This window comes from Petromyzon marinus, unplaced genomic scaffold, assembly GCF_048934315.1.
Source record: "Petromyzon marinus isolate PM22_M1 ecotype Great Lakes invasive population unplaced genomic scaffold, UKy_Petmar_22M1.pri1.0 PM_G_Scaffold_32, whole genome shotgun sequence".
NCBI lineage: Eukaryota > Metazoa > Chordata > Hyperoartia > Petromyzontiformes > Petromyzontidae > Petromyzon > Petromyzon marinus.
Genome location: NW_027422895.1, coordinates 465,174 through 477,435, shown reverse-complemented (window position 1 = coordinate 477,435; position 12,262 = coordinate 465,174). Strand labels below are relative to the sequence as shown.

The 12,262-nt window shown below is 56.9% G+C and overlaps 1 protein-coding gene across 2 annotated transcripts; it reads left to right on the top strand.

The window, feature by feature from the left end:
- Positions 1 to 208: 208 nt before the first annotated feature.
- On the top strand, positions 209 to 4,100 carry LOC142915488 (putative RNA-binding protein 46). 2 transcript variants are annotated; one of them, XM_076061247.1, is made up of 2 exons: positions 209 to 374; positions 2,199 to 4,100. In XM_076061247.1, exon 2 carries the CDS (start codon positions 2,362 to 2,364, stop codon positions 3,493 to 3,495), a length of 1,134 nt encoding a protein of 377 aa, XP_075917362.1. In that variant the 5' UTR covers positions 209 to 374; positions 2,199 to 2,361; the 3' UTR covers positions 3,496 to 4,100. The 2 variants fall into 2 exon arrangements, with proteins under 2 accessions (XP_075917362.1, XP_075917363.1); XM_076061248.1 differs by lacking the exon at positions 209 to 374 and adding an exon at positions 1,021 to 1,072.
- Positions 4,101 to 12,262: the final 8,162 nt, after the last annotated feature.

Below are 12,262 nucleotides of genomic sequence, written 5' to 3'. Positions count from 1 at the left end.
ACACTGTGTGTGTACACTGCGTGTGTGTGTGCACTGTGTTTACACTGTCTGTGTACACTGTGTGTGTGTGTACACTGTGTGTGTACACCGTGTGTGTGTGTGTACACACACACACACAGTGTATACACTGAGTGGGTGAGTGTGTGGGCGACTGCTCACTCACCCACCCACACACAGTGTATACACTGTGTGTACACTGTGTGTGGGTGGGTGAGTGAGCGACTGGGTGAGTGGGTGAGTTTGGCGCAGTAGCGGGTACAGGTGGTGCATCAGCCAGTCATCTCAGCCGTCTCAGTCAGTCGACCCGTGGCACCTGCTGGGCCTGCCCCGTGACTTCCTGCCAGCGGGCGTTCGACACTTCACGTGGCCTCAAGGTGCACCTAGCCTGGCAGAAGCGTCGTGGTGGCATCACCGCCACTTAGTGGCGAATGGCGGTTGTTGTTGTTGTTGGCAAAAACAACTCCCTACCTCCGCGTGGTGCCGGACGGGCAACGTTGTCGTGGACAGTGCTGTGGGGTGGAGGGCCAATTCCAATCGGCCTCTTCTCTCAGGGCATTTGCGACCACCATAGTGGCTAATTAATTGAAGGTGGAGGGGCTGGTAACCCCTCCACCTTCATTTACTTAATTGAAGGTGGAGGGGTTACCCACTCACCCACCCACTCACCCAGACACTCACACATCCACCCACTCACCCAGTCGCCCACCCACTCACCCAGACACTCACCCAGACACTCACCACCCACTCACTCACCCGTCCACACACATCCACCCACTCACCCAGTCGCCCACACACCCAGCCACTCACAACAATCGCCACTAATTGGCGGTGACGTCACCACGACGCATGTGCCAGGCTCACGTGGTTAGCAGTAATTAATTAATTAAGCCCCTCTCCACCTTCAATTAATTAACCCCTCCACCTTCAATTGATTACCGCTAACCACGTGACCCTGGCACAAGCGTCGTGGTGACGTCACCGCCAATTAGTGGCGATTGTTGTGAGTGGCTGGGTGAGTGGCTGGGTGAGCGAGCAGGTGAGTGAGTGGGTGAGTGGCTGGGTGAGCGAGCAGGTGAGTGAGTGGGTGAGTGAGCGGGTGAGTGAGTGGGTGAGTGGCTGAGAGAGTGGGTGAGTGAGTGGGTGAGCGTGTGGGCATCTGGGTGAGTGGGTGGGTGAGTGGGTGGTGAGTGTGTGAGCGACTGGGTGAGTGTGTGGATGGGTGAGTGAGTGGGTGAGTGAGTGTGTGAGCTGAGTGTGTGGGCGACTGGGTGAGTGGGTGGGTGAGTGGGTGGGTGAGTGGGTGGTGAGTGTGTGAGCGACTGGGTGAGTGAGTGTGTGGGTGGGTGAGTGAGTGAGTGGGTGAGTGAGTGAGTGTGTGAGGTGAGTGTGTGGGCGACTGGGTGAGTGGGTGGGTGGATGAGTGGGTGGGTGACTGTGTGAGTGAGTGAGCAACTGGGTGAGTGTGTGGGCGACTGGGTGAGTGGGTGGGTGAGTGGGTGGTGAGTGTGTGAGCGACTCGGTGAGTGATTGGATGAGTGAGGAGGGGTACTGCGGAGGGTGGGGGGGTGTACAGGGGGTGAGGGGTAATGATTATTATACAGGGCGGTACAAAAGTCAGGACACAGTTTCTTGGGTTTCTCTTTAAGTTCATTGTGATTTTTCGAGTTTATATAGTTTAACACGTTGCAGGCTTTCGCGACCAATATTATTCATAAGAAAGGTTTTTGGGTAAGATCGCGTTATTTATAAATGTGTCGTAACCCTCCACCACCCGACACGGCCAATCAGCAAAAAAAGTGTCACGTTGACAAAAGACAAATAATTCACGTTAAAACCATCTTTTTGGTTTAGATATGTGGATGACACTTTGGTTGTCTGGCCACATGGTAAAGATACGCTTAATGATTTTCTAAATCATCTCAATGCACAAAACCCGGCCATCCAGTTCACCATGGAAATGGAGGTGAATAACACACTCTCATTCCTAGATATTTTGCTTGGACATGGCCTAAACGGTAAAATAACACACAGCGTTTACAGAAAGCAAATGCACACTGATGCCTATTTGAATGCAGATTCGCGATCTAACCCAAAAACCTTTATTATGAGTTTATATAGGTAGCTCTGCTTAAACGCGTCTCTCTCTCTCTCCATCCATCTCTGTCTTCACTCTCTCCCTCTCTTCCTATCCCCTGTAGGTTCGGGCCCGAGCGAGTTCCTGCCGGGGATTTGGCTCTTCAGGAGTTGATTCCCCCCGTGACTTTGTCGGCACGAGGCGACCGCGCGGAGCGTCAAGGGCTCCACCGGGCCCCAAGGCGCTGCCCCAGCACCACCGTAGCAGCCAAACCACCGGTGCTCGGCATGGCCTGCATGAAGAAGGTCCTGCCGGACCTCATGTTGCGCACGGGGTACAGCGTCGTCCGGGAGAACGGACAGAGGAAGTTCGGACCGCCGCCCGACTGGCGGGGGCCCCCTCCCGCCCGTGGCTGCGAGGTGTTTCTGGGGGGGATCCCGCGCGACCTCTACGAGGATGAGCTGGTGCCCATGCTGGAGACGGTGGGGAAGCTCTACCAGCTCCGCCTCGTGATGGCGCACGGCGGAGAGACCCGCGGCTACGCGTTCGCTACCTACGCCACGCGCGCCCAAGCCACGGATGCCGTCAAGAAACTCAACAAATTAGAGATCCGTCCCGGACGCCGCATTGGAGTCCACTTCAGCGTGGACAATCGCCACCTCTTTATTGGGGGGCTGCCAAAGGACAAGAAGCGAGCGGAGGTGATGATGGCGATGAGCGGTGCCACGGAGGGCGTGGTGGATGTCAAGATGAGCGTCTGTTACTGGGACAAAACCCTCAACCGAGGCTACGCGTTCATCGAGTACGGGAGCCATCGTGCGGCCGCCATGGCCCGGAAGAAGCTCCTTCGAATCGACTTCCGGCCGTGGGGCCGGACCATCAAGGTGGACTGGGCCATCTCGGAACGGGCGGCCGCGGCCGCGGCGGCGGCGGCGGAAGACGAGGAGGAGACGGAGCCGGCGGTGCCAGACCTACTGCAGCCGGAGTGCACGGCCACCGGCAAGGCCGCGCACAGCCTGTTTGGGGGCTGGGGGGCACGCAAGTGGCTGTGGTGGGTACCTCTCCACCTGCGGCCCATGCCCGTGGCTCTCGAGGCGCTGCCGCAGGCGGCCGTGCTGTCGTGGGAGGTGCGGCTGCGGGTGCTGTGCCGGACCGCCGGCGTCAGCTACCCGACCTTCGAGCTGCACGCTCACTCGGGGCCCGGGATGCCCACGGGCCTCCTCTATAAGGTGTCGGTTCCCGGGATGGGAGAAGGCGCCGGCATCTTCCCCGCATTTCTGAGCTCCAGCGAGGAGGGAGCACGGGAGGTGGCGTGTCAGCTCGCCTACAACATCCTCAGCGATGCGAATCCTCTGAGAATGCGCCCAGCCCCCGCCGCGACACCGCCTCCCAGCCGCCTCTTCCAGGACCTCTCAGCATAACCTGGCTCCTTCCCCATGACCCAGCAGGTGGTCGCCACGTACTGTACCTGCACCAAAAGCGACATGTACCCGTAGCGCATGCGTCCATTGCAGCGGCGTTCGTCAGATCGCTGATGATGTTCTACCCACGAGCCCTCACTTAGCGTTCACTCTGAACCTCACGTTCATTGCGGCGTTTGCCGTCAAACTGCAAATTGCCCGGCCACTCACTCTCCATGTTCACGTTCCCGCACGCTCTCCACTCAGCCATCCGCCCCCTTTCCTTTTTCCCTCGTGGGGGCGGGGGGGGGACACCACCCCTGACTTCACGTCGCGCCTCTCTCATTTGACTCGTCGCTCCTTCTCACCGGACCACGCGCCGCTACCTCGCTCGCTACGCACGTCTCACCAAATGACTTTCCACGTTAACGTCTCGTGACTGTGCCGGCCCTTCTTGGCCACGATTCCGGCTGGCGGCGTGACGGCGACGGAGAGAGATGTCGGCGAACGGCGACACGCCAGGACCCGGGACCCCACGCACGAGCCCCGAGCTCCGGGTCCGCTCCCCCTTATATCCCCCCAGGCGTGGCTAGGCCCCGCCTCCGGCCACGCCCTCTCGTGGAACCTTCCAGCAGGTTACACGAGAGGGCGTGGCCGGAGGCGTGGCTAGGCCCCGTCTCCGGCCACGCCCTCTCGTGGAACCTTCGAGCAGGTGACCGGAGTAACTCGGCTAGCCCCACCTGTTGCCTTTGCCCCAAATGCGCCTCCTTCCCTGATTGGTTGTTACCTCTGTGGCCGTATCCGTGAAGCTCTTGCCAGGCCAGCGGGTGTCACCCTGTCAGCAGGTGTCACCCTGTGATGTCAGCAGGTGTCACCCTGTCATGTCAGCAGGTGTCACCCTGTGATGTCAGCAGGTGTCACCCTGTCATGTTAGCAGGTGTCACCCTGTCATGTCAACAGGTGTCACCCTGTCAGCAGGTGTCACCCTGTGATGTCAGCAGGTGTCACCCTGTCATGTCAACGGGTGTCACCCTGTGATGTCACCAGGTGTTACCCCTTGTCGTGTCAGCAGGTGTCACCCTGTGATGTCAGCAGGTGTCACCCTGTGATGTCAGCAGGTGTTACCCTGTCATTACACTTTAATGTAAACTGACAACAGAATCCTTGAAGAAAAAAACCTCATTCAGGTTTTTTGACATGTCGACGCCATTTCGTTTTTGAAAATGCACGGGAGAAAAATATATTTTGTTCACGTCGCACATTCTCATGTCACAACATTTGATTGTTTATCAAATTGAAAAACCCTTTAACAACTTTGCTGCACACGGAGATGTCCGTGCACCGCCTCGTTTCCACGGCCTCTATCCCGGTGCCATTTGTATTTCAGTTCTGTTCCTTCACCTGAAGAAAGCTACTTGTGTTGTGGCCGAAACGTCGTGATTTTTGTTGTTTTATTTTTTACCTACGTGGTGACTTTACCGAATAGAACCAAAGAGTACACATACAGCTGTTAAGAGTTTGATGTTTTATTGATTTTCAGTTTAGGTGTGTTTTTTTCCGGTAATGTTTCTGCTGTTAATGTTTCAGTGGAAATAAAGTCCTGAAAAGTCTCTCTCCACTCTCTCTCTCCACTCTCTCTCTCCTCTCTCTCTCTCCACTCTCTCGGCCGAGTCCCTGCCACTTGTGGTTCTGAGTGTCACACGCTTGGGATCCTTTTTGCCCTCCTCTGCGGTTCTGTGTGTGACCGACGACGTGTGTGGAGAGCTGAAGGGTAGCGGTTAGCGCTACGCTGCACCACGATCCTGGCGACCCAAGTTCGATTCCCACTCACATCCAACATCGCTGACGATTATCTGAACCGGTCCCGGGCCTCCCCTAGGTCGACTCCGCCTCAAATGAGTACCTGGTGCGGTGTGTAGTAAACATCGCCACTAGGGAGACAAAGGCGGCCGGGCAAGGTGCTGGCCATCCCACCCCCTCGTGTACCGTGCCGGCCTTATAGGAGCTCGCTAACAGCACTTGCCCCTACAGTCTGTTAAGGGTATACGGGGGATCTTTGTCTGTGCGCGGCACGGTGAGTGTGTGCAGCGAGTGTCTCTGCTGGGCGTATCAGAAGGCAACGAAAATAAGGACAACTTGGCAGTCACACAGACACAGACACACACGTGCAGAGACAGACACACACATGCAGAGACATAGACACACACGCAGAGACACATAGACACACACGCAGAGACACATAGACACACAGAGACACATAGACACAGAGACACATAGACACACACGTAGAGACATAGACACACGCAACCACAGACACACGCAGAGACAGACACACAGAGACACATAGACACACACACGCAGAGGCAGACACACACAGACACACGCCGAGACAGACAACAACAACAACCGCCATTCGCCACTAAGTGGTGGTGACGTCACCACGACGCTTGTGCCAGGCCATGTGCACGTTGAGGCCACGTGAAGTGTCGAACGCCCGCGGGCAGGAGGTCACGGGGCAGACCCAGGTGCCACGGGTCGACTGACTTGAGATGACTGGCTGGTGCACCACCTGTGCCCCCTACTGTGCCAACTTGCTGTCCTCAACGGATGGCACCTCAGCCAGCCACTCACAGGGGGTGACTTCCTCCAATATTTGAGGCACCGCAGCCTCAGTAGGGTCATCCCCACTTTGTCCCACGTTGTTTTCCTGGCTGAGGGATTTCCCCTTCCCCAGGACCTCAGGAATGCTCAGAAAATCTGCAAATCTGTTCCTGAGGGTCGGATATTGGATCACCGTTCTTTCCCCTAATGATGGTAATAGGTGTGGCGCTGCAGGTTACTTTTTTGATGGAATTAAAGAGCGATTTGTGATCGTGGGCCACTGAGGCAGACTCCATCTCCTCAGCAACCCGCGACCACCACCCATCCTTGCAGCGCCTCACGGCTCTCCGAACCTCCGAGCGAAGGCTGCGGTAAGCCTCCTCATTCTCCGACGTGGGATGCTGTAGCCGATGAGAGTGGGCCTGTCGATTTTTCTCAGCCAGCTTGAACACCTCCTCTTGTCAGCCAGGGTCTCTGGGGAGGTCTGGACCGTGTACCCAAAGCAGCCATTGCAGCTACATGAGCTACAGTCCTAAACCTCACCCATTTCCCCTCGACATCAAGAGGAGTAGGGGATGATGTCAATCCCAGCCGCAAGCGATGATGAAATTCTCGTTTGTAACTTTCATCAGTTAGCTGAGACCATGCCACTAAGGGTTTGAATGGGGTCCTGGGTGTACACCCACCACCGGAGTGGAAGAATTGCAGGTGCATCTTACAGATGACAAGTCGATGGTCAGTGGGCAGATCAGCTCCACTGTAGGTCCTGGTGTCAAGGACATGGGCCCGCATTCGCTGTTCCGTCACTATGTAGTCCAGCAGATGTTCTTGCTTGGACCCGGCATACATCCATGATGTGGTGTGGATGCGCCGATGCCGGAACAGCGTGTTGGTAATTACAAGCCCATGGGCTGCACAAAAATCTAGCAGCCTCCTGCCATTGTTATTGAGCTGATCTGCCCAATGCCTTCCAATTACTCCAGACCAGGTGCCAGCATCATGACCAACTCATGCATTGAAGTCACCCAACAAGATGACTATCCCGAGGGGCTACTTTAGCCAGTACCTGTGACAGGAGGTCATAGAAGGCATTTGACTCATTGGCCTTGCTTGGATCCCTCCACGGATGTTCGTCTTTGCTGGGGGCATAAGTTACCATGACCACCACTCCTCGCCTGTGGTTGATGGCAAGGCGAGCCCAAAGTAGCCTGGAGCTTGCAGCTTCCCACACCTCATCACCACGCTCCCACGCCCCCTTCATTCTTTTATTCAGAAGAAGAGCCACACCCTGTTGTTTGGCAGTTTCCTGCCCCGAGTAGAGGACTGTCCACCCCTCATGGTGGCAGGAGCCAGAGCCGGTCCACAGGACCTCCTTATTACCACAGAGATCCAGGCAGTACCGGTCCAGCTCTTGACAGAGGAGTGGCAGCCTCTCCTCCGCAGTGAGCGTTCGAACATTCCACATGGTCACATGGCGTGGTTTTTTGTTGTTTATGGAGGAGCACCGAGGGGAAGGATTCAGTCTCCTGGCTCCGCCAAATGTGGTTTGGCCAGGAGACGTCATAGACGCCTGTCCCCCCTGGGCCTCCGGCACAAGCTTATTTATACCATGTTGTGGTCGTGGTTTAGTGGTAATTAATTGGATGTGGAGGGGTTACCAGCCCCTCACACCTATCCAGAGCCCCCACTTAGCCGCTGTGGTGGTTACAAACGCCATGAGGGGAAAGGCCAATCCGAATTGGCCCTCTCCCCCGGCACTGCCCACGGCAGCGTTGCCCATCCGGCACCACAAGGAGGTAGGGGGTTGTTTTGCCGGACACCACCACTATTACCACCACTACTACCACCAACACTAGCACCACCATTACACCACCACCATTATCACCACTACTACCACCAACATTACCACCACCATTACACCACCACTACTACTACCACCACCACTAGCACCATCACCACCACCACTTTACCACCACTTCCACCATTACCACCACCACCACTACTACCATACACTACCATCACTACTACCACCACCATTACCAACATCACTACCATCACTGACCACCACCGCTACCGCCAATACCACCACCGCTACCGAGATGTTTGCGTGCTGAATGCTGGAATCTGATCCCACGTCTCCTCCCTCTCCTCCGGCCCTCCCCCCTCACCAGCGGCCTCCCAGGCGGCCTCCCCCAGCCCGGGCCCCGACCCCGACCACGGCCACGGCCACGGCCACGGCCGCCCCCTCCGCGAGGGCTCGCTCCTCCCGGCCCGTCCGGGTGCCCAAGCGCTCCGCGGACGCCGGAGGAGGAGCCGAGTCCCACGCGGCGCCCTTCAAGGTCGCTCGCCCGGGAGACGGCGACGACGCCGGGGGGCCGGGGCCCGCGCCGGGGCCTCCCCGCCGCGGCCGTCGTCTTCGTCGCCTCGTGACGTTCCGGGCTCTCGAGGGGGGGGGGCGCCGCCAGGAGACTCCGGTGGCGGCGGCGCCCCCCCAGGAGAGCTCCCGCAGCGGCGGCGGCGGCGCCCGGACGATGCCGACGCTGACGGGAATCGGGCCGAGGGTCGCCCCGGAGCACGGAGACGGCGGCGGAGAGTCAGGGCCGGCGCTCGGCACCGACGAGGCGGCGGGCGAGGAGGAGGAGGAGGAGGCGGAGGAGGCAGAGAGACGCAGGGAGGCCGCGGTTGGACCGCGTGCGGCGTGGAAGAGACACTTCGACTTTTGGTGGCAGGGCGTGGGCAGGAGGGGGAGCAGCAGGAGGGGCGGAGGAGGAGCAGGCGGAGCGAGAGGAGGAGGAGGGGAAGAGGAGGCCGGGGCGGCGATGAAGGCGGAGGAGGAAGAGGAGGAGGAGGAGGAGGAGTTTTTGACCGGGCGGTCGCCGCTAAGCAAGCGGCGGGAGGCGGCGGCGGCGGCGGATTGCCCCGCGGGACCGAATCCCGATCCCTGCCCGGGCTCCTCTGCCTGCCGCGCTCCTCCGCCTCCTCCGCCTCCTCCGCCTCCTCCGCGCTCGGCCCCACGTGGGGCGACGTTCCACTTCTTCTCGCTGATGCCATGGCCGCTGGCTGAGCCGCCACCACCGCCCACCGGGAGGCGCCGGGGTTGCGCCCTGGAGAAGCAGCGGCAGCGACGGAGACAAATTCAGCAACAATACCGGCAGCAGAGAGCGTCGTCATCGTCGCCCAGCTGTTGGTCGTTCTCGGACGCATCGTCGTCGTGGTCGTCTTCATCGCCGGAGGAGGTGGTGGAGGGTGATGAGGTGAAGGAGCGGTGGGGCGAGGTGGAGGAGGTGGTGGAGGGTAACGAGGTGAAGGAGCGGAGGGACGAGGAGGAGGAGGTGGTGGAGGGTGACGAGGTGAAGGAGCGGAGGGACGAGGAGGAGGTGGTGGAGGGGGGCGAGGTGAAGGAGCGGAGGAACGAGGAGGAGGATGTGGTGGAGTCTACGGGGGGCATCCGCAGGCTGCTGCTGAAGTTTTGCACCAGCCGCCTGCAGCCGAGCGTCGACAGAGCACGAGACGATGGGGAGGTGGCGGACAACGAGGAGGAGGAGAACGAGGAGGAGGAGGAGAGGAAGACGAGGAGGAGGAGGAGGAGGAAGAAGAAGAGGACGAGGAGGAGGGGACTACGGAGATCACGCAGTGCAGCCGATGATGGTGACTGCAAGTCGGGCGACGAGGTGGAGGAGGAGGAGGAGAGGGTGGCGAGTCTCAAAAGGGTGGAGGAGTGCCGGATTCTCAAGCAGATAGACGACATCATGGCTGAGATACCCCAGCTGGAGGGGAGATGCAGGGTGAGGAGGAGCAGATGAGGTGTAGGGTGGTGAGGAGGGGCTGGGTGGTGAGGTGTAGGGTGGTGAGGAGGGGCTGGGTGGTGAGGTGTAGGGTGGTGAGGAGGGGCTGGGTGGTGAGGTGTCGGGTGGTGAAGAGGAGGGTGAGGAGACTCCAGGGCAGCGGGTCAGGGCGTTGGGAGTGGCTCACTCAGTCACTCACTCACTCAGTCAGTCAGTCACTCACTCAGTCACTCACTCAGACACTCACTCACTCAGACACTCACTCAGTCACTCACTCGCTCACTCAGTCACTCACTCACTCAGACACTCACTCAGTCACTCACTCGCTCACTCGAACACTCAGTCACTCAGTCACTCACTCACTCAGTCACTCAGACACTCACTCAGTCACTCACTCAGTCACTCACTCAGACACTCAGTCACTCACTCAGACACTCAGTCACTCGCTCAGACACTCAGTCACTCACTCACTCAGACACTCACTCAGTCACTCACTCACTCAGACACTCACTCAGACACTCAGTCACTCACTCAGTCACTCAGTCACTCACTCATACACTCAGTCACTCACTCAGACACTCAGTCACTCACTTAGTCCCTCAGTCACTCACTCACTCACTCAGACACTCAGTCACTCACTCAGTCACTCACTCAGACACTTACTCAGACACTCAGACAGTAACTCACTCAGTCACTCAGACACTCACTCAGACACTCAGTCACTTAGACACGTACTCAGACACTCAGTCACTCACTCAGTCACTCACTCAGACACTCAGTCACTCAGACACGTACTCAGACACTCAGTCACTCACTCAGACAGTCACTCAGTCACTCACTCAGACACTCAGTCACTCAGACACACACTGACACACTGACACACACACACTGACACACACACACTCAGACACACACTGATACACACACACACACTGACAAAGCAAAAAACAAAGATCCCCCGTATAACCTTAACAGACTGTAGGGGCAAGTGCTGTTAGCGAGCACCTACACACACTGACACACACACTGACACACACACCATGATACACACACTAACTGGAGGAGGTGGAGCGTGGTCAGCACATCTACGCCTGAAACATTTTAGAAAGAAGCGGAGAATACGGAACAACCCACCTGTTGTCCATTTCGATTTCCGCGTTGCCTCTAATCTTCAGTCTTGCTGTGTATCCACCGTCTGCTGGAGCTCACCTTCTATAGCGAGGATATCCATCATCTCCAGTTTGTGTGTCTTTAATAAATTGTCTCGGATATTTCTTGCTGCCCTCTATGTCCTTCATACATGCTGCTGCATTGACATTAAGGTTTCCGCATGGCCCATGAATCATTTTTGCGGTCACTACTGCAAACAGATTTTGGATCTTCCTCTGGATTTGGAAACTCGGCAGATATAACATCGATTTGGATTGGATGATTTTTTTCTTTCAGCCAGATTAAAATATGAGCGTGGGGAAGTCATCTACATCATTAGACCTCCTTTGCCGGTACCAAAATATAATAATAGGGGTTTTTCCCCTTTTTTCTGGCAACAAAACTGAAACCTTTTTACAAGGATTAATGTCGCTGCATTAACCACAATACCTGCAGTCAAAATGCAAACAAAACACGCACTATGATAATATATGATGCATTGTCCTTGAAACCGATTGGTCCACACCAAGGGATGGCTTTCTTTAGAGCCTCGACTCAATTGGTCCTCGAGCAGAGGACGCCAACTCAGTTGAGTACATCCAGCATCTTGATTCTCCAAAAAACACGACTATCAGTGAATGCTCTCGATGAATTTAACTTGCTTTTGTCTGAACACCCTGGCTGTGAAGTCGTATCGACGGCTGGGTGTCTGGCCGAATGAAAGTTTTTTATTATTTTTGTTTTATCTCAGGCCAAGTTGGATTACATGTAAAGGTAATAAATAAGTCGGGGACATCCATACGCTCGAACGTATGACATGGCACCTTGAGCATATTCGTGCATGCGTCTAGGGCTTCCTGTGAACGTAGCAGACGCCTAGATGTTACAAGGGGGGGGGGGATGATGTTGCGCCATTGTTGGGCTGTATGCGTATTACCACGGGAGCTGACCTGTAATAGTGGACATGCGTCAGCAGGGGGTGGTGGACAGACCAGGTGGGACGAACAGGGCCCCCAGACCCCAAGAGGGGGGGGAGGGGCTGGGGGATGTTCCAGGGCCCCCTAGAGAGTCCCAGAAGGCTTGGCCAGGGGCGGAGAGACCCTGGAACGGGGATAAAAGCCGGACCCCTGAACGGGTTTGGCGGTCCTCGTCCACCTGAAGCTCTGAAGAAGACTCTGAGCGCTACCATGAAAACACCAAGATACATAGGACTTACTTTGATTAGAATCTTGGAATTGATTATGTACATGTTG

Coding starts and splice junctions, on each gene's coding strand:
- LOC142915488 (XM_076061247.1), top strand. CDS start 2,362: ATGGCCTGCATGAAGAAGGTCCTGCCGGACCTCATGTTGCGCACGGGG.